Consider the following 21,838-nt stretch of genomic DNA (forward strand, 5'->3'; position numbering starts at 1 on the left):
GACATCTGCTGGGTCAGGGGCGGTGACCGGGCGGGTCTGACGCCGAGCTCGCATCGCAGGTTGCTGGAGGAAGAGTCATCCAAGAGGGCCGAGCTGGAGAAGTGGCACTTGGAGCAGCAGCAGGCCATTCGCACCACGGAGGCGGAGAAGCAGGAGCTGGAGAACCAGCGCGCCGTCAAAGAGCAGGCCCTCCAGGAAGCCGTGGAGCAGCTGCAACAGCTGGAGCTTGAGCGGAAGCAGGCACTTGAGCAGTACGAGGTCATTAAACCCAGCCCTGCAAACGCGTGCATTTAAATATTCTTAAACATTTAAAGCAACAGGATATTTGCTTTACTGTAAGAAGCGGTGTAAGAATTGTGTTTAGCTGTAGGTAGGAATTTTTTTTACAGGCGATGGGGCGTAACAGTTGGAGTCCAATCAAGAGACTGAAACTACACCGGCAATATGAACAGGGAAGGTTTAATATAAACTACTATTAACTCTAACAGGGGATTACCTCCTGAGCAGCAAAGAAAACTCTGAGCTGCAGGAAGGGCAGACACAGGAAGCAGCCACTGCCTCTGGGGCTGAGGCAGAGCGTCCAGGGGAGGAACACATCCTCTTTGCTCCCTTAGCCCAGTGCTGTGAGCCAGTCCTTCTTGGAGAGGGCATGGCCTTCGCCCACTGGGTGGCAGAAAAGCTCAGCGAGGTGCTGAGACTGGGAAGCCACCCTCTGGGGCACTGGTGGAAGCTGCCCACAGCGGAGGTGCCGCTAAAACCCACTGGTGTGAGCACCATGGGTGTCCCACTTGCCACAGGAGCTGCTGTTCAGAGCACAGTGGAGCCTCCTGCAGTGTCCCCCAGCCCTTCCACTAACGAAGCTTAAGTGGTGCCAGCTGTCGAGGGAACGTTAGCCTAACAGCACAGGCAAGACAGCGAAGGGTGGATTTGGAGCCGAGAGGCAGTAAGCCGTAACTGGCACACAAGGATCTTATATATTTATCTGTAATTAGTGCGAATTAGGTCCTCTGTGTGACCTCGGGCAGGTTACTTAACTGCTCTGAATCCTAGTTTCCACATCTGTAAAACGGGATAATAATATTTCGTGCTTCTTATGGCTGTGATGATTTAATAAGATAATCCACTAGTGTATAGTAAGTGCCTAATCATTGTTATTTGACTCTTAAACTACCTGTGTGTTTGCATAGTCTAAAATCTGCTTTTGTGCCAGGGAGTTAAAAAGAAGCTGGAGATGGCAACTAACAAGACCAAGAGCTGGAAGGACAGAGTGGCCCAGCATGAAGGGTTAATTCGATTGATAGAACCAGGTAACACATTCTTTGAAGTAATCAGATATTTAGTCAATTTATTTTTCTGTTTTATCTGTGTACTTGAATTGTGCTAAAAAAAAAAAAACAAACTTCCTCAGCCCAAATATACAGAAACCCAGCTGTTTACAGTAAATTTCTCTTGAATAATCACTTGCCCTCTGATAGATAAGAAGGCCTGGTTAATCCCCTTTGTATACATCTTCTAATTGTTTTGGCTGGTATAACCTTTATGGATGTTCCTCAGAGAAGAAATAACGTAGAAAAGTTACTCCTTTGTCTGTGGAAAAATGATAATGTTAATTGAAGAATATAAGACTTCCTATGTTTAATGCATGTTTGTCTCTTAGGTTCAAAAAACCCTCACCTGATCACTAACTGGGGCCCTGCAGCTTTCACCCAGGCAGAACTTGAAGAGAGAGAGAAGAGCTGGAAAGGAAAGAAGGCCACAGAGTGAGCAGAAGTCATGTCAGTTATGTAGGTTCTGAGTATAACTGGAAAGCTTTATGCTAAAGACAAAAGGACCTGGCTTTGCTGCTTCTAACTCTTCTTCTTTCAGTGCCTCCTGGTCAGTATACTAAGGAAGCCTTCTTACTTATCTGCCTGTAAAGAAGGGCTTACCTGAAAAGAAAAAAAAAGTCAGCATCGTCAAGCTCTTTATTTACCCTTTCTCTGAAAACTTCAGCTTCTGAAAGTTCCCATTAGCTCCCTCAGATTGCCGGTGGGGCCAGCGCTCGGACAGCGCAGTGGCGCCCTCATCGACCCGCGGCGTGTGGCTGGCAGCAAGCGGCGCTCAGCTCACCGGCTACCAGAACCTCTGCGGGCCGGGCCGTTGTTCTTCCTCCTCCGAGTGCTTGTTCCTAAACTAGATGGGCCAGTCTGCTCGCCGTGGCCCGCAGTTGACGTGGACTGCCTGTGACCACGGATGCTCTACTGGAGAAGGCGTTTCTCTCGCACGTGGCCCTCGCTCTGACTAAGCGGTTGCCGTCTGTGTCTCTGGTTGTGCAGGTTCATGCAGTGTGACCGGTTGGCATCCTGGCCCCAGCGGCGCTATCTCAAGGAGGCAGAAGTCTTTCAAACAATGCTTTGGCTGAGATAGATACTTACGAGTCAAGGACAGCACAGAGATGAACTAAGTAAATCCCATTTGGAATGATGTCTTGATACTAACTGAATTCCTCCTAATATTTAAAATGGTTTCAACTGTCCAAGTGCCGGCAGACCGCTTGGTTTTACTTTTGTAGTTACTGTACAGAACATTTCAGGTGTCCGTGAATGCTTGTCCTAATCAGACCTTTTCCTTGATAAATAGGGATATGATCATTTCTAGGAATCATTCATGAAAAAAGTTTTAAAATGTATTTTTGTGATGTGCTATGTTGAGAAGGAACAAAATATTTATAATTTTCAAACATTCTTACCTAAATGTTGTACAATGTAATATGCTGAACTTAATTTTTTTGCTAATTTTCTAAGGTATATTAAAAGTGTTTTGTATGGTTTTTGTTTGTTTTAGTAAAATGGAATCAGTAAGAAAATTAAAAAAATACCAGAAGAGCATACATTTTCAACTGTCTGATTTGATAGGACAGGAGAGTAAGGTTGTGTGTATGTGTGCATGTTTTCATATAATGAGATGAACTTGGATTTAGGGACACTTCCTGAAAGCACTGGGCGTGCAGTTTGGAGCCCCCAAACCAGTGCTATCATGAAGTTAGCTATGGCCTCAAATTTGGCATTTGAGTCACTCATGTGGGAAACCGTGGTGGATGTGTCAGCTCACAAACGGGAACTTACAAAGATGATTTCTCCCTCATTGTTGCTGTGCCCTCCAAATCCTCTTACCTCTGCTTTCCCGAATTTTCTTTTTATGCCTCTTAGTTTTTCTTTCAGTTTTACCAGAGTAAACAGTGTGGTTTTTTTGTTTTGGTTTTACACAGTTGCCAAGATTAAAACGCCTCTTGTGGATTAAGCAGGCCCACTCAGTCCAGCGTGATTGTCTTGGAAAACTGATCGTTTCCTTCTAGAGGAGAGAACACACTGGTTGGTGTTTCTTTAACTTTTTTTTTCGGCGCGTCGGGTCTTAGTTGCAGCACGCGGGACCTTCGTTGTGATGCTCGGGCTCCTTGCTAGATGCAGCTCGCGGGCTTCTCTCTAGCTGTAGCGTGCGGGTTTTTTTCTCTAGTTGTGGCACACAGGCTCCAGGGTGCGTGGGCCCTGTAGTTTGCAGCACACAGGCTCTCTAGTTGAGGCGCACGAGCTCAGTAGTTGTGGCACGCGGGCTTAGTTGCCCTGCAGTATGTGGGATCACAGTTCCCTGACCAGGGGTCAAACCCGTGTCCCCTGCATTGGAAGGCAGATTCTTTACCACTGGACCACCAGGGAAGTCCCTAACTTTCTTTCTCTACTGCAGTGGTTCTCAACCAGGGATGATACTCCCTGAACCCCCCAAGCAGAAATCTGGAGGGGCAGTGTCTGGAGACATTTTAATTGTCACTCTTGGGTTTGTAACTGGCATCTACAGGGTAGAGGCCAGAGATGCTACTAAACATCCTACAATTCATGGGACGGTCCCTGTAACAAAGACTTAACATAGCCTAAGATGTGTGACTAGTGCTGAGGTTGAGAAAACCTTCTCTGCAGAAAGGCAAGATCTAGGTTCGGAGCACACAGTCTCCTAGAGTCAGGGTTTCCCCAGGAGGAGCAGCAGGAGTGACCTCTTTGGTGTAACTGGGGCGCATGTGGGGGGAGAGTGGCTGCGTGCTCTGTGAGCAGGCGGAGAGCAGAGGGCGGGAGCTTGGCTCACCCCGTGCGGGGCGCCGTGCTTCAGGAACTCTGTAAATGCCTTTTCAGCACAGGTGCAAAGGGAATTGCTTTGGATATGCATTAAAGTCTCCCTGGGATGCAGGTTGCTGAGGCGTGAAATGTAAAGCTGCCGTGACCTTTATTTCTTCATGTGAGTGGCTAAGCACGGGGAGGGGCTGTCGGAACCATTCAGCACCTGGTGAGGGATGAGTGTTCAGATTTACGGCCTGGCTGGTGATGTACCTCACAGAGCACTGGTGCCTGTTACACTTGGCAAAGCCTCCGTCGTGCCTTCAGGGTTGTGCCAGCAAGGCATAGCTGCCCTAGTGGAGCAGGGATCAGGTGACGCCAGGCCATGGGAAGTGGGGAAGAGGCGCGGCCCAGCTGTTTCCAGTTCATAGTAGGGGCTCACCATTTACTGAAAGAATCAGTCTTGGGAATACTTTAAGGTCTATCTGTTTCTTTCCTCTTGCTCTCCCTCTACTTCCTTCCTTATTTTGATATTCATTTTGAGACCTGTAAAAGTCACCCCTCAACTTTAGGAAGCCATATGGTGATATCTACTCAAGCTAAAGACAACACCTACCCTATGGGCCAGCGGTCCCCCCAAGGGAAATGAGGCAGGTGTCCACAAGAAGGCCCTGCAAGGAGGTTCACAGCAGCTTCATTCAGGATGACCCAAACCAGCAACAACCAAAGTGCTGATGCAACAACGGAAGTGCTGATGCAGCAGAGAACAGATCATTGAATATGGTATATTCAGGCCAAGGAGACCATACTTTATTGAAAAAGAGTGTCACTGAGAGATGCAGCAACATGGATGAATCTCACAGACTTTATGTCGAGCAAAGAAGCCAAACACAGAGAAAATACTGTTTGATTCCATTTATATTAATTTCCAGAACCGGCAGAGCTAATCTGTGGATTTCAAAGTCAGAATTGTGGTTAGCTGGGGGTGGGAAGGGTGGTTATTGACTGGAAACAAGTGAACCTTCTGGGACGCTGGAAATGGGTAGCGGTTACCTAAGTAAAATATATCAGCTTTACACTCAAGATTTGTAGTTTGCTCTTTGTGACTAGTGCCTCTAGAATGCTGGACTGGCTAGTCCCTAGGGGTCAGCTGGTCCAAAGCCCTCAACTTTGCACAGAAGGACCTGGAAGGGGATAGGCCAAATCTACCCAGGAACAGCTGCCCCTCTTCCAGGATGTGGTTCATGACAGCACCTGCCCCCTGCTGGGTCCTTTAAATACAGTTGATGTCACACGTTTTTAATCTCAGTTTTTTCTATCTCCCATCACGCAGCTGGTTGCGTGTCCCTGCTTCACCACTCAGGAGTGGCCCTGACCCCTCCAAGTCGTGTGCTCAGCTTCCATTGACCTTTCTGAGGTTGCTGAGTCTTTGGCCTTGGGTAGTGGGTGAATCTGCGGAGGACACTAAATTCCATCCGGGGCTAGCCTCAGATTCCTTTTTCCACCTCTACCATGTAGATGCAGCACACTGACTCAGGGTTGTGCACCCACAGGAATGAAGGCCTTCCTCACTGTTTATGTCTACCTCCTCAACAGCAGTCCTCAGGGCCCGGCTGAGGGCCAGCGGGACGTGATGAGTGGGAGAGGGAAGCTTTGTCTAGCAACCCCCATTCTGTTCAGCCCTGAGCCCCACAGCCTGCCCTTCTTCCCCATCTGAATCTCTCATTTCCTGTCCCGTATCACCCAGCCTCTTCCCCTTAACCAGCACTCTCTGCTTGGACCAGCAGCCCACAATGGGTCTCTTAATTACAACGTGTCTTGGTGTGTTCCTCTTTGGGTTCATCCTGTATGGGACTCTCTGCGCCTCCTGGACTTGGGTGATTGTTTCCTTTCCCAGGTTAGGGAAGTTTTCAGCTATTATCTCTTCAAATATTTTCTCAGGCCCTTTCTCTCCTCTTCTCCTTCTTGGACCTCTATAATGTGAATATTAGTGCATTTGATGTTTTCCCAGAGATCTCCTACACTGCCCTCATTTCTTTTCATTCTTTTTTGGTTCTGTAACAGTGATTTCCACTACTCTTGTCTTCCAGCTCACTGATGTGTTCCTCTGTATCGTTGAGTCTACTATTGATTCCTTCTAGTGTATTTTTCATTTCAGTTATTGTATTCTTCATCTCTGGTTGTTCTTTATATTTTCGAACGCTTTATTAAAAGCTTCTAATTTCCCGCTCTGTGCATCCATTCTCCTCCGAGTTCTTTGATCATCTTTACCATCATTACTCTGAACTCTTTGTTTCGGGTAAATTGCCTACCCCCACTTAGTTCTTCTGGGGTTTTGTCTTGTTCCTTCATCCCTAGGAGGCCCCGGGGCTAGGGCTGGCTCACTGGTGGGCAGAGTCAGGGTCCCGAAGACTCTGCGTCTGCTGCCCACCCACTGGCAGGTGAAGCCAGGGCCTGGGGTTAGTGCCGGACTACTGGTAGGCAGACCTGGTTCTTGGAGTCTAGCTGCAGGGCCCAGGGATCCTGGAGCTTGCTTTAGATCATTTGCTGGGCAGAGGGTGGTTCCTGACACACCTGGGTATGAGGTTCAGGGTGTCCCGAAGGTTGCGTTCGTCTGCAACGGGACGAACAGACGAGTGGACAAGTGGACAGGGCCAGCCAGGCCCCCGTTGGGGAATTGTAGTTTTCTCCCCCCTGGTGGGTAGAGCTGGGGTTTGGCCCTCTGGTGGGCAGGGCCTTGTCTAGGGCTGTGTCTAAAGGCAGCTGTGGGCTCTTTAGTCTTTAGGCAGCCTGTCTGCGGAAGGCTGGGGCTGTGTCCTCGCCCAGTTAGTTGCTTGGCCTCAGGCGTCCCAGCGCCGGCACCTGCAGGCTGTTGGGCTGATGAGCTGGAGGAAGACTTTAAAAATGGCGCCCGCCAGCAGCGGCGTCCACGCAGTAGAAGTAGCTCCTAAGAAAAGCTGCTGCCAGTGACTTTGTCCCCAGGGCGAGCCGCAGCCATGCCCCCTGCCTCTCCGGGAGACTCTCCAAGACCGGCAGGTAGGTCTGGCCCAGGCTCCTATCAAATTATTGCTTTTGCCCAGGTGTGCGTGGGACTTTGTGTGCGCCCTCTAAGAGTGGAGTGTCTATTTCCCCCGGTCCTGAGGGGCTCCTGCAGTTAAGCCCCACTGGCCTTCAATGCCAAATGCTCGGGGGGTCGTCTTCCTGGTCCTGGACCCCTGCCTGGGCTGGGGGCCTGACGTGGGGCTCAGAACTCTCGCTCCTGTGGGAGAACCTCTGCACTATAATTATTCTCCAGTCTGAGGGTCGCCCACCCGGGGGTAATAGGGTTTGGTTATATCGCGAGTCTGTCCCTCCAACCTGTCTCGTTTTGGTTCCTTCTGTTACCGAATTAAGTCGTATGGACCCTACTTGGGCCCTTTAGCCCAACTGAGGCTCTCTGCCTTGGTGGGGTAGAGTTCTTTTTCGTTTTGGGTTCAAGCAGCCGATAATAAAACCAAAGCTGAAATTGACATAGCATAGACTTACCCGGTGGCCAGAGAATGGAGAAGCCAGAACTAAGATCAACTTCTCCCACCTGGCGGGAGAGACTTAATTTTAAAGAGTAAAGACAAAGGGAGGAGGAGCAAGGCTTACTATGTGGAGGCATATGCAGTAGTCTGCGGGGGAAGGGGCAGGGCTTTTTCTGAGGGAGTGGTGTCCCATCCCCCTTTTATCCTTTTTTGGTCCTTAATATCTGGTCTTGGCTGCTGGTAGGTGTGTTATTTAATATGCTAATGTAGTAAAATCAATGTATAATGAGACTTGGGGTCTGTTGGAGGTCAGATTCATCGCCATCTTGGCCCCGGCTGGTTCTATCTGGGTGTTTCTTTTTTCTTCTTTTTTAAGCCATTAAAAATCTGCTTTTCTTATTCAGTAATGTAGATTTTACCAGAAGGCTGATTAAAAACTAATCTTTTGAAATGTCACCAAAATAAAATCCTCGACAGATACAACACAACTAAGTATATCATTAAAATATATTCTTAACAGAATAAAAGCCTAGAATCAGAACATTGGTTGAAAACAGAGAAGCTCTACAGAAGCGGTAAATTAGGAGCTAGTCACACTTTAAATTTGCCATCAGTGTTTCTTTGTTGAAGCCCAGAAGATAGAGCAAATTGAACGTATGGTATAAGTTAACACCGTGGTTTGTTTTCTTTTTTAACCAGATTCTGGAAAAGTAGGATTAAATAAGGAGAGCTTTTAGATTATAAACTTAAATATCCACTTTTGCTGGTTTTTCTTTTTTGTGTGAGTAGTTTCATTTCTCATCTCTGGACCTTTAAAGATTTATGTTCACTCCTGCTAAAGGGTATGGGAGGCGTTGGTAGGCTGTGAGCAGGGACACTCCTGCTAAAGGTGGGTGTTGATGGGTTTTGAGCAAAGACTTGGAGCAGCTCTGGCACCATTTTTTTATGTCTTTAGCTGTAGAAGATCTTTTCTGGTAGGTTCTGGTCTTTTTCACCGATGGTTATCCTGCAGATAGTTGTAATTTTGGTGTGCTTGTGAGAGGAGGTGAGCTCTGGGTTTTTCTCCTGCAACGTCTTGGCCGCTCTCTCACACGGTGGGTCTCTGAGAGCAGCCTCCCTGGGGTCATATCTTCCATGTCTTCTCTCCTCTGCTCTCAAAGTCTCTACCCCTCCTATGGGTCAACCAGGACCATCCTGGGCTGGTTCCCCTGGGAAGATGCACTGTAAGCCCGCAGGCTGGTTTCAGGGGTGCAGAGACTGCGGTCACCTCCATGCTCACCTGTCCCGCAGCCCCTCCGGAGCCCAGCCCCATCCCCCCATGCACTGCCCCACGCCGCCGACCGGGCTCTCTGTTCCCATGTGGAGGCCATTCGCGCCTGAAGTATTTGTTCACAAGGGACATGCAGGGAATCCAAAAAACGTAGATTTCATCCCCAAGTCCCAAGGCCCTGTTCTCCTCACAGCACAATTAGCTGTAAGATAAAGGGACAGTGTGAATGGCTTCTTTCTACAGTGGCTGCCCTCACAGCCTGAGATTCTAACTGGTCAGTGCTTGGCTTTCAAAAGTACTGAGTTGGAAAGAACCTGGATTCCAGAGTGACGCAGACCTGGGTCCTACTCATGGTTCTACCTTGCGGAGTTACCTTGGGTGAGCTGGGTTCAGAGTCTGCGTTGTCAGAGGGAATGTGTCCTTCTAAGGGTGTTACACATGGAGGCACATCTGTCCCTCATCGGTGAGGGAATACATAACCGGCTCAGGTTTCTCCACTTCGCAGAGGCATAATCCCTGCTGATGTGTTGTCTCAGTGCATTTCGTTAGAGTCTTGTGGTGAGGGGTTTCCATCTTGGCTGGGGCAGGTCCCCTAATGGGGATTTTGCCAGCGGACTGGTAAGCGCTGAGGAAATCCCACAGGTGACTGAGGTGCTACACTTCCACGGGCAGGTGTCACTTGTGAGTGAATAGGCGAGAGCCTAGAGTGAAGGCTCCTCCCAGCCAGGCTCCCACTTGCTCAGTCACACCAGCTGCTGGGAGGGCCCCAGCAGGCTGCAAAGTGGATCTCAAGGGTCTGGGATGGCCGCCTCCCAGGAGACCCCCAAGGACCCCAGGCTCTGCTTTCCCCTCAGAGATCTTGTGTCTTCCTTGTGGCCACTTCAGCTTTTCTCTGTGGTGGCCAGAGCTGTTCTCCACAGTACCTTCTGGGGCCTCACCCAGCGTTCTTGCTGATTCCCCCTCAGCACCAGTGGGGTACGGCTCCCACCGGTGCTTCAGCTCTGATGAATTCTCCTCCCAAAGGCAAGCCCAGTGCTTGGGAAAGGCAGGCAGCCTCCTCGTAAATGTTGGCTTGTTAATAGCCCCTTTCTGAAATAAATCCCTGGTCTCAAATATGTCCCCAATACAGTCCCCCTGGGCACCATCAGCGCTTGATTGACCCACCCTACAACTCTCCTCTCATTGGTGGCTTTTACCCCACCCTATCCTGAGGTTGGGGACACGTTTTCCTTTCTTCTTAAAGAAAGTTAATCCCAGCATACTCGGAGGGTGGACCATCAACTCCAATGACGCAAGTCCTAGTTTCCTTTTTTCCAGCCAACCCTGGGAGACTTCATGCCAATGGAGGCGCTAGAAAACCCAGAATTCCCTTGGCTGGACAGGCTCCATGTGATGTTAAAAAAGCAGTAATGTTTGTAAGATTTTTTCTTATCACAAGGTAACACCCACACAGTGCGGAAAATGGACAGGGATGCAAAGAGAACAGAATCCTGCGCTCTAACCCGCCCCGCAAAGACAATCCCACACCCAGAGCCACCGGACCAGGTCCTCTAGCAGCCCAGGTTCTCGAGCGGCCCCGGTCCGGAGGCAGGGAAAGGTCCCCGCTTTGTGGGGGAAAAGCCCTCGTGCGGGGCGCGGGGACCCGAGGGGCCGCCAGGGGGCAGGCGTGTGCCGCGGACCCGAGTCCCGCCTGGACCAGGCGCTCTGCTCCGCGGCTTCCGCGGGCTCGGGCCAGGCGTCTGGCGCGGGCGGGGGAGCGGGGGCGCCCAGGGTGGAGGAAGCCCCGCGCGGGCCCCACCGGGAGCGAGCGCTGCCGTCAGCTCATTTTATCCTCAACAAGCCGGAAACTTGGCGCTGCTTTCCTATTTTACCGATGAGGAAGGTGAGGTTCTGAGAGTTAGGCAGTTGCCCAAGGGGACACAGGTCACGAGGGATCTGGGGCAAAACCCAGGTGTCCGGACTCCAGGGCCGCTCCCAGCCATTCCCAGCACGTGCGTGTGCGGGCAGGTTCAGGCCGGCCAGGGGGCCACATGGGGCGAGGGTGGGAGCCCCCCGTTCCCGCTCAGCCCCTGGGGATTTCCTCTTGGGGGCCTAAGGAGGGCCCTGCTGGCGCCCGGAGGCATGTTGATCATGCCTCGCCCCTCCCCCGACCCCCGAGGCACACAGCCCGGGGCCCTGTTACTGAAGGCGCCTCGGAAAAGGGGCAGCCCTCGTCCCTGTGCGGGGCGCTTGGCTGGAGGCTGCCGTTAGGGGTGAGAGTGGGTGAGGAGGGAGGTGGAGCAGCCAACAGGCAGGGGCCTGTTTCCTGCCTGGCCTGACCCCGGCAGTCCCCGGGGAGGCCCCAGCAAACTGAGCAAGGTCATCCAGGGCGAAATTCCAGCCTGCGCCCTGAGCAGCAACTTCGCTTTTCCCAATAAGGCTCAAGAAAGGACACGGAGTGTCCTCCCCACACCCCCTCCCTGTCAGCACCTCTGCTTTTGTGAAGCCTCCGCTGCAGACAGCCTGCCTGGAGAAGAGACAAAGATAGACCCTGGGACGGATAAGGAGAGACAGCGGGCATAGATAGGGCGAGGGACACAGATGAGGAGATGGGGGTGCAGGGCAGCAGCCCATGCGGTGGGTCTGGAGCCCCAGAGGTCAGAAAAGCTTCCCGATCGCGCTTGCTAAGCCACGACTGGGCTCTGGTGTTGGAGAAAGATGCAATCGTGGTGGAAACAGAAGGGTTTTTGTGTGGTGGGAAAGTGGATTGGGCTGGCAGCCCTGCCCCTCTGGGCCACTGGTACGTGATGTGCGCCAACCTGGGACTGGTGGATGAGGGTGCTGGAGAGTCAGTGGGGGGCATGGCCTCCGAGCCTCCAGATGGGGGGCCCTGTACCTGCGGTGGAGGGGCAGGTGGGGCACCCTGGGGCAAATGGGGTTGCGTCCAGGCTGCTCAGTCTCTCCTGCTCAGGACCTTCTCTTCCTCTGTATAGAATATTTGCACCCAGCACTGGCTGTTTGGCTTGGCAAGTGAGCAAGGCCACAAAGTCATAGCTGGCCTGCGGGCGCTCAGTCAACGTATGCAGCTGAGTCAGTCACCACTACTTCCCTCACCCCCTGGGGGCAGGAGCCTGGGCTCCGGCTCCGCCCGCACACACAGACACATCCACACAGGTATGCGCAGACGCCATGCGGCTGAGCCGCCTCTCCGAGAGCAGAGAGCACGTACCTGTGCACATGCACACAGGTGAATGACGCGCACGCACCTGATTCTGAGTCACCAGAGCTGTTGAACCCTGAGGGAGGGCACCGAGAGTATGTGCTGCCTTCCCTATTTAGACGCAGGTACCCATATGTATGCGTGTACGTGCCGCCATGCACCCTGCTGCATCGTGCCAGGGGATCAATAAATATTTGTGGAATGGATAAATGAGTGAACAAATGAGTAAATGAACAAACACGTGAAGATGTGAGTGACACCCACACTGCTTGGAAACTCCTGTAAACTCGGTAAAATCAGTTGGGGCAGTGCTGCAGGGTGGGTCCCGAGTCTGTGTCTGCAGGGAGTTGTCTTGCTCCAAATATAGCCTCCGTGGGCCGGCAGGGAGCCAGGGCTGCCTCCCAGACCGTGACTTCACTGGGCCTGAGGCCCAGCCTCGGAGGAGTTGGAGAAAATTAACAGAGAAGAGGCCCCAGCTTTCCACAACCAGGGCTGAAGTGTGAGACTAGAGCTGGTGGGTGACTGTGTACTCAAATGTCAGCGGCTTGAGCTGTAGGGCAGAGGGTTCTGCAGATGGGCCCAGAAAGGACCACTTCTGGGTTGGGATCCTGGGAACTACCTCTCCTGGATGTCTTGGGCCAAATGTGCAGGAGGCACAGCCCCACTTGAGGGCGGGGGCAAGCACGGTGCCTGGGTCCCTCTGGTGGGTGCCCAACCAAGGCCTCTTAGATGGTCCCCCATCTGGGCAGGCCTGCTTGCAGGGCTGTTCCCCGTCTGTAGCTTGACTCTTCCTTTCTCTAGCGGCTATGCCTCTGCCCTATTTCATCATCCAGAATATCGCAGCATTACCCCAGCTGATCTTCCTGCCTTAAGACTACCCGCTCTGGTCTATCTTGTTCACTGCTGCCAGCATTATTTTTCTAAAATACAGACCTGATTATATAACTTTACCGCTCAAAATCTCCATAGCTTTCCGCTTCCATAGCTCCCCCCTATTTAGCAGTAAAGTTGGATTGCCTTAGCCTGGTGCCCAAGACCCTTTTATAACCTGGCCCTGCTCTACCATGTGTGTTTTGAAAGGCTGATGTATGAAGAGATCGTTGGTTATGTGCTGACGGGTGGATTCGTGGACGTTAGGCTGATGGATGCTTATAGGGATGGAGGGCCCCATGGACTGTTTGATTTGTAGACGAATTATGAGATGTCTGGATGATTGGGAGGCTAGTAGTAGGGGTGGATGGGTGGCTGGTTGGAAGTCAAGGCTGTTTCGGTCGCAAGGAACAACCCGCCCCCCGCCACATGTCATCAGGAAAGGGGCAGGGGATGATTGTGACCTGGGTGCCTTGCCAACCTCACTGGCGCCCGGGCCTCACAAAGGTTGGGACTGTGGCTTCTCCCCGTGTCTTGAGCAGCTCTTGGTCTGGTCGCTTCTGCTCTTTGGTGCCCTCACTCACTCCTCTCCCAGCTGGCTTGGTTTTCCTCCTCATGGCCCAGCAGTCATCCTCTCAGCTACTCTTTGCTCCTTACTTCCACAAGTTTTTATCAAGTGACTGGTCACGTGCCTGTTTGCACCTCAGCCTTGCTTCTGTGTGCCGGAAAATAGACCGTGAACCATAAGCACCTGCCCGTGCTGAGTGTGCTTTCTAAAGGGAGAGACAGACGGTAAGCAGTTACATGCGAGGTGGTTACATGCTGTGGAGCCAGCAGCGCAGGGCGAGGAGGTGGGAGGCGAGTGGAGAGGGGCAGGGGAAGCTCAGGGAATGTCTCTGATCAGGGAGTATTGGAGCGGAGATCTGAACAAAGCGAGGGGTGAGCCCTGACGATATCTGGGAGAAGAGTGTTCTAGGAAGAAGGAATGGCAAGTGTGGTGGCCCGGAGGCGGGACCCCTCTGCATGTTTGAGGAGCATCAGTGAGGCCCATGTGGCTGATGCAGAGTGAACAAGGGGAACAGAGGTAGGAGGTGAGGTCAGATTAGCAGAGGGACTGATCACCAAGGGTTTTACCAGCCATCGTTACGACTTAAACTTTTACCCCAAGAAAGAGGGGAAGGCATTGGAGGATGTTCAACATGGAAGCGACAGGCTCTTATATTTTCAAAGGGCCATCTGGGCTTCCCTGGTGGCGCAGTGGTTGAGAGTCTGCCTGCCGATGCAGGGGACGCGGGTTCGTGTCCCGGTCTGGGAGGATCCCACATGCCGCGGAGCGGCTGAGCCTGCGCGTCCGGAGCCTGTGCTCCGCAACAGTGAGAGGCCCGCGTACCGCAAAAAAAAAAAAAAAACAAAGGGCCATCTGGCTGCTGTGTTGAGAACAGACTGAAGGGGCTAGAGGTGGAGGCACGGAGGCAGTTAGGAGGCTCCTGCAGAAATCCAGGAGGTGGACCGGGGCAGCAGTGGCAAAGGTGGTGACAGGTGGTCCAGTTCAGGATGTGCTTTGAAGGCACAGTTACCAGGATTTGCTGATGGATGGGCTGTGGGTGTGAGAGGGAGAGGAAAATTCTGTCAAGGATGACCCTAAAAGTTTTGGCCAGGGCGACTACGAAGATGGAGCCCCCGTTTCTGAAGAAGGAAGTTGTCGTTTTTGGCAGGAGGCGGTGCAGGGAGAGGCGTTACATCACAGCTCAGATTGCGTTGCAGACTGATGCTCAAGGGGGGATATTAAGATGCAGTTGGATCTAAGAGTCTGGGGTTCAGGAAGGAGCTCTAAATTGTGGTCCCGATGAGGGGCTTGTGCCATGTGGATGGCATTTAAAGCCAGGGGACGATGAGCTCATCTAAGGAGAGTGCAGACAGGCAAAGGGTTTGAGGCATGACCTGTTGGCCACACCAGTGTTCGAGGTTTAGGGGAAGACCAACCTCCACAGAGACCTGGATGGAGCGTCCAGTGGGGCCGGAGGGAGAGCAGCAGACGAGGGGGCGAAGAAAATGTCTGAAGCTGGAGGGAGTGAACGTCACCTAGAGCTGCTGATGGCTCAGGAAGGACGAGGCTGGAGTGAAGGTTTGGTGGACACAGCAGTTCCTGGTTCTCAGTCCCGCCCGGTGTTTGCAGGCTCTGCTTCTGGGGAGGTGGTCGCGCAGATCAGCCTGGACGAGGAGGAACTGCAGTGTGGCCCCCGCCACCCTTGTCTCGGGTAATGACACGGGGATGTGGCGGGTGCCCGAGGTCCCCGCAGCTCCTGAGCTGTACCGTTGCTCTGGGTCCCACTCTTCCAAAGCAGAGGCGAGCAGCAGGCTTGATGGAAAACTTCAGTTAACAGGAAGCTTAATGGAACAAAAGCTTATTGTCGCTCAGGATGGAGTCTGCAGCATGAAGGGACCTGACTTCTCAGTAATACCTAACATTCGCCCTCTCCGGGGAAGGCACCATGTGATTGGCTAAGTCTGTCACTTCGAACACAGACAACCTCTTTGGGCAGAGATTTTTGCCAAGCTACTCAAGTTGTGTATTTGTGTGTGTATACACACACACACATATCCCACAAACATGAATATATGTATGTATATAGTGCACATAGAAACACAGTTGCCTTAGTTGAGGAATCGCAAGAACCAGGCTGTGGTCTAATCAGGGTTAAGGAAGTAGAACTGATTCCATTTAATACATATGATATAACCCTCAAGATTTATGCAGAAAGAAATGTTTGTGTCCATTTTCCTCAGCAAGGGGAGGTACTAGAGCTGCAAATACTCTTTTCTAGTATAAATGGGCTGTGAGAATAGTGACTTGATAACTAGGTGTGTATGTCATATGGACAAAGGAATCTTTATTTAGGCCAGTGAGCCATCAGGTCAGACTGGACCAGCCAGATGGGCAGAGGCGGCTGGACAGAATGTTAAAAGGGATGATAGGTAGCTGGCCGGATGATTAAATTGGATAGAGAAATGACAGGTAGATGATGACTCTAGGTTGATGGGTATGTGAATTTTAGGTTAATGGATGGACGGTGAATGGAGAGAGAGATGGCTTGATCCCTTGTGGCAGTGGTGCTTCAGAATCATCTGGCAGGCCTGTGAAACACAGGCTGCTGGATCCAGCCCCCAGAGGTTTTGATTCAGTAGATCCGTGGTAGGGCCTGAGAGTTTGCATTTCTAACCAGTTTCCAGGGGATGCTGGAAACTCCTGGGTCAGGAGCCAGGGACCATGCTCTGAGAACCACTGCCCTCTGGGGTGCCTGGGATTGTCCTACAAAACAACAGCCAAGGTGGCATTGCCAGGCCAGGTGGAGGGATAGGGATAGCATCCAGCAGGTGTCCAGGCATCCTGTCACTGGCAACAGGCCTTTGTCCACGGTAGGCCTGGGGGCCCATGGCTCTTCCCCTGGAGATGTAGCACCCTTGCCACCGCCCAGCACTGTCTGGCTGACTGCCTCCAATTCCTGCCTTCCACAGCTAGGGTTAAATGGAGTCCATAAGGTGCGTGCATTTGGCCAGCGAAGGCTGGGGGGCGGACACATGGAGCAATCAGGGGCAGTGCCCCGGCCAGCCCAGTGCACGGGGCAGAGACCTCCCTTCCCTGAACCCCTACATGCCCCCTGTACCTCGGGAACTGCCCTCAGAAGTGCTGGAAGCCACTCCAGTGTTCCTTAAAACCTCAGCATCCCAGAGAAGGTGTTCTTGTCAGGCCAGAACCGGCCAGGATGGCTCTTGGGGCTGCTCCCGGCGGCCCTGGGGCGCAGTGCGGCTGGGCGGGCAGTGAGGACGCCCCGGGCTGGAGGCTGTGCCCCTCCCAGCCCAGCTGCAGACAAGCAGAGCGGCCCAGGCGAGCCCCCTGCTGGCCCAAACCATCCTTCTGTTTGTCACCCCTGCTTTCTCAGGTTTGCTAACCTCGCGTCTCAGCGGGATCCCCCTGAGCAACACAGGAACATGCTCAAGTCTCCCTCGCCTTAAAAAGCCAACAGGCAGCCCCTTTGACCCCGTGCCCCTCCAGCTGCTGCCTCCCATTCCCGGTAAACGTCCTCCCGAGAGCTGCTCGTTTGCCTGTCTCTGTTTCTCCCCTCTCATGTACCTGCCTGCCCACCAGAGTCTGGCTTCTGCCCTCCGCCCTCCACTCAGACGCCCCTGTCAAGTCGCTGGCTTCTTCCAGGACGCCAAGCGCTCAGCCCCTCCCCGGCTCCGCAGCGCCCCAGCCCTCCGAGCACTCCTGGCTTCTCCCACCGCTCTTCTCCGTTCCGTGTGTGGCACCGCCTTCCCCTGCTTCTCTCCGCACCCCTGGCACCCCTCCTGCCAGGTCCGCCCTCCGCCCAGTGCCCTGCAGCCACAGGCTGCCTCTCTTCCCTCTTCCTCTGAGCTCTAGCCCTCGGCTTGGATGACCGTCCCTACTTTTCTGTCCCCCAGATGTGCGCCTCCAGCCCCTTCCTGGCTACGAGGCCATCCCAAAGGCACGGCAGCCTCCACGGGCCCGGGGCCAAACTTACCGTCCTGTCCCGTCTGGCGTCAGCCCTGGCCAGCGCCCGGTGAGAGGCACCAGCCAGCTGTGCCCCTCAGAAACTTGGAGGCCTTTGACACCTCTCCCCCTGGGCCTCCGTGGCCAGATGAGCACATCTCGCCCCATCTTATTGCCTCAGTCGCTTTGGACTGTGTGCAGCACTTTGCGTCGTCACTGCCCCATCTGAATCCAAACCACTGTCCTTCTTCCCTGGACCACAACGGCCTCCTAAGTGGTCTTCCCACATCCTCTCTTACGTGCCTCTGGCCCTTTTTCCATGTTGCAGCTGCTTTGCGCACGGATTCTGCTTTTTTTTTTTTTTTTTTTTTTTTGATGGCTTAGGTGCATTTTATTAGTTTTCTTTCAGAATCCTTCTACAAAAGAGCAAAGTTAAAAAGCAAGTCCCTGGCAAGAGGCTGAGGACCATTCTTCTTTCCAGAGAGCCCTCCCCCTCCCCACGTTCCCCACCTGTGTCACTGCTGTGGTTCACGGGGGGGCAGAGGGCCTGCTACTCAGGACGGTCAGAGAAGCTCTCACACACACAGATGGGAGACGACTGGCCTGGAGAGGGTAGGGCCGGCTTAGGGTCACAGCAGGAGCTGGAGTCTCCAGGGCAGGAGGGCAGGCTGCATGTAGGCTGGAGGCCCGTTAGACACGGAGCTCAGCCAGGCCTCCTCAGGAACCTAGAAAAGGCTGTGAAATTTGCAGTATCAGGTTTCGGAAAACACAGGGTCAGGGTCAGCGGAGCAGCTGGTAGTGGGGAAGGCCAGGCCCAGCTAATTTCCTGTCAGAGTGGCCCAGAGGCCCCAGCCCCTCTCCGGCTGGCCACAGGGGAGGAGATGCCGGGAATGGCTCACATTCCTCTGGCTGGGGCCACGCCGGACCTCAGGGGACCTGTGGGGAGTGAGGAGGTGGACGTGCTGAGGCCGGAGTTGGGGGCCCTCTGCAGGGACCAGGCCTCTGCCGTCCAACCCTTTGGCTGGAGGGGGGCCAGGGGCTGTAGAGCAGAGCAAAAATCCATCACAGCTGCTGGAGCTTTAGGACAAAGGAGCCCAACCTTACATTTCAGATGAGGAAACAGAGGCTCAGACAGGACCAGGTCTCACAGGATCACACAAGCATCCTGGTTCTAAGCCCCAAACTCTGTTTCTTCTGGCCAGGGCTGCATTTCCTGGAAGGCCCAGCTTTGCTGAGCTGTGTGACAGTGGGGGACAAGCGGGCTAGGTCTGTGCCCCTCTTGGAGGGAGGCAGGAACCCTCACTTCCAGCCCGGGATGCGTGCTTCCCAGGTGGTCTAGCTGTGGGGTGGGCAGCCCGTGTGGGGAGGGCGTGCCTGTGAGCTGTGAGTTAGCTGAGGGCCCATGTGTCCTCCCAGTGGAGGACCCCAGCTCATTCCACGTACAGATGGAACTCTCGTCCTGGTCCAGCCCTAGGAGGCTGAGGCTGTGGAGTCCTGGCCTTGAGTGGCCTCTAAGTGGCCTGGCCAGGCCCAGGGGGAGGCAGAGGTCATGGGTCCCTGGCCCGGTTGAAGTACGATGCCGGGGAGGACGAGCCGGAGATGCAGTCACACAAGCCTGGGTGCAGACCTGGCTCTGTCAGATGTTACCGTGGGACCTTGGGCCAGTCAGTTAACCTTTCTAAACTACTGGCCCCTCAGCTGCAAAGCAGGGAGGGGCTACTCCATTTCTCTCTCTCCATCAAGTGTTACGGTGGCTCTGTGACTTGGGCAGGTCTCCTGCCTGACACTGTGGGACAGAACCCCTCCCAGAGCCCAGAAGGGCTGCCCATGCCCTCGCTCCACGGGTCCCCCTGCTCCCCCCAAGCAGCAAGTGGCCTCCTGGAGAGGCGGGGCCAGGGCATCCGCGCTCCACCTGGCCATCCTTCCCTGTGTCCCGGCTGTTGCCTCTGAGGCTGGGGACATTTTCAGGTGTCCCAGGCAGGCATCCACCCACCAGTCAGGCCCCAGGTCCTACAGATGCCAGCTCAGGCCTGTCTCCGAGGCTTCCACATCTATCCAGCCGCGCTGCCTTCTCAAATTTGAACAAGCACAGCAGCCGCGAGCTGCCCTCCCTTCTCACCCTCCCCCGTGTGTTCTTCACTAGGGAGATCTTTTTAAACCGCATCACAACCTGGTTTAACTGCCTTCCCTGCCCTCCTCCGTGCACCTTTGCATCCGTGAACTCAGCATAAATGTCAGTCACTCAGGGAAGTCTTCTGTGATCCTCAGGACTGGACTAGGATCTCCTCCCATCTTTCCACAGGCCCCGTCACAGCTTTGATTACACGAGATACCAAACCTTGCGTGTCTGGATAATGGCTTATTTCACTTGGGGTCCAGCATAGCCAGAACAGGCATCAGCACACAGTGAGCGAGAACGATGGACAAATGCCTGAGAAGATGGACACGCCATCGTTTGGGGTGATGGGCCCATTCGTAGTAGGTTCCGTCCTACAGTCAGAGGTTTGGGGGAACGTGCCCCTTATTAGGGCTGACCATGGCACCTCACATACCAAGGCCCTGGGCAGAGACATAACTTCTGGTCACCTCCCTTTGGTGAGGCTCAAGTGATGGGGTCATGGCAGGGACCCCCAGCCCCACCTGCTAAACTCAGCTGCCCCCAGGAAATTTGGATGTTGACAGAGGCAATGGGTGGGCCCGTGTCCGACAGCGTCTGCATGTATAAGTGCCTACGTCACTGGGGTGTGTACACGTGCAAGTGTACGTGTGTGAACACGTAGCGCTTGTCTGTTGTCTGTGTGTCAGGACTCTGTTTGCGTGTGTGTGAGTGTCCCCCTCAGGGCCTTGCAGCAGCTCCTTCCCAACCCAGCCCAGACCCTTGAGCCCATACCCTCTGTAACACCTCCACCCTCTGCCTCCCTCCTGCCTCTCCCTGGGCCATCCCCCATGCAGCATCCCTGCCCAGGGCTCCGGTGCCCTACACACACCTCTGTAATTTCGTGTATCACGGCAGTTCATCTGTATGATGCTGTATTATTTTTCTGTTGCTGCCGTAACAAATTACTACAGACTTAGTGGCTTAAAACAGCAGATTTAGTATCTTACAGTTCTGGAGGTCATAAGTCCAAAATGGGTCTCACTGGGCTAAAATGAAGGTGTCAGCAGGACCGTTTTCCTTCGTGGAGTTTCTCCCAGCTTCCAGAGGCTGCCCACATTCCTTCGCTCATGGCCCCTTCCGTCTTCAAAGTCAGCGATGGCTGACTGAGTCTCTCTCTTATCACATCACTCTGACGCTCGCTTCTGCCTCCCTCTTCTGCTTATAAGGACCCTTGTGATGACATCGGGCCCATCCGGGGTAGTCTCTCAAGGTCAGCTGATTAATAGCCTTAATTCCATCTGCAACCTTAATTCTTCTTTGCCACATCAGGTAGCATCCTCACAAGCTCTGGGGATGCGGACACAGACATCTTTGGGGGCGGTGCAGGGACGACATTATTCAGCACATCAGAGATGGTCTGTCCCTTCTTTCACTTGTGAGCTCTTTGGGCCTGTGCTGTGTCTTACACATCTGCAGATGCCTCAGGAGCAGAACAGTGCCCAGCCCGCACTAGGTGTTTATTATATATTTGTTGGATAAATCTGATTCAGCCAACAATTTGTGGAGAATCCATTTTGTGTTGGGTAAGTTTACATATATCATCACAGTTTTTGTTCCCATTTTATAGGTGAGGAAATTGAGGCTCAGAGAAGTTAGGAACCACCCAAGGCCAAAGAGTAAGTGACAGAGCAGAAGCTCAGTGGACGTTGACCTCAGGTAGACAAGGCTGACACCTTTGTTCCTTTGAGTCTGGAGCTCCAAGAGAGACAAGCCCCTAGACCTTTGGTGGTGGCCATAAAAATGCACCTCTCAGGTTTCAGACTGGCCCCCGCTGCAGTGTTCTGACACCCGTCAACATGTGCTCTCAGGTGTCCGGACTGCCCTGACTGGCAGTCTTGGCACGAGGTCTCCCCCACTGGCCTTGTTGCTTTCTTAGATCTGAACCGCAGCCTAAGACTCTTCTGCTCCACCTTCTGTCCTCCCTTCTCTCCTCCATAGGGGTCAAACCTACATGAGTCTGATGTCCCTCCTAGCTGCCCCCCACTCTCTGCCCACCTTCCCTCACAGGTGTTACCCCTAGAAATCTCTTGCACATAGAATCCCGTCTTCCTGTCTACTCCTTTAAGTACCAGAACTGACATAAATGGTCTGAGGAAACAGTGTAAGAAGAGGACCTGAGGCTGTCTCACTCTGAGGGGAGGGGAGGAGGATGCCATCCTGGCTGGTGGGTGCCCCAGGTGGTCCCTAGAGCAGCTAGTAGCTCAAATGCTAAATATTTCACTGGTGAGGACTTGGGAAAA

At 53.3% G+C, this 21,838-nt stretch overlaps 1 protein-coding gene across 2 annotated transcripts in view; it reads left to right on the forward strand.

Moving 5' to 3' along the window:
* The window catches only part of SWAP70 (switching B cell complex subunit SWAP70), a 75,117-nt gene extending 72,250 nt beyond the window's left edge, over positions 1–2,867 (forward strand). Inside the window, exons 10-12 of one of the 2 annotated variants that reach the window (XM_065881716.1) lie at positions 60–258; positions 1,211–1,307; positions 1,658–2,867. In XM_065881716.1, coding sequence (XP_065737788.1) covers positions 60–258; positions 1,211–1,307; positions 1,658–1,764 — 403 coding nt within the window. In that variant the 3' untranslated portion in view covers positions 1,765–2,867. The remainder of the gene's footprint in view (positions 1–59; positions 259–1,210; positions 1,308–1,657) is intronic. The other variant, XM_065881717.1, reaches the window with a different exon arrangement.
* The last annotated feature ends 18,971 nt before the right edge of the window (positions 2,868–21,838 follow it).

This window comes from Phocoena phocoena, chromosome 8, assembly GCF_963924675.1.
Source record: "Phocoena phocoena chromosome 8, mPhoPho1.1, whole genome shotgun sequence".
Taxonomy (NCBI): Eukaryota; Metazoa; Chordata; class Mammalia; order Artiodactyla; family Phocoenidae; genus Phocoena; species Phocoena phocoena.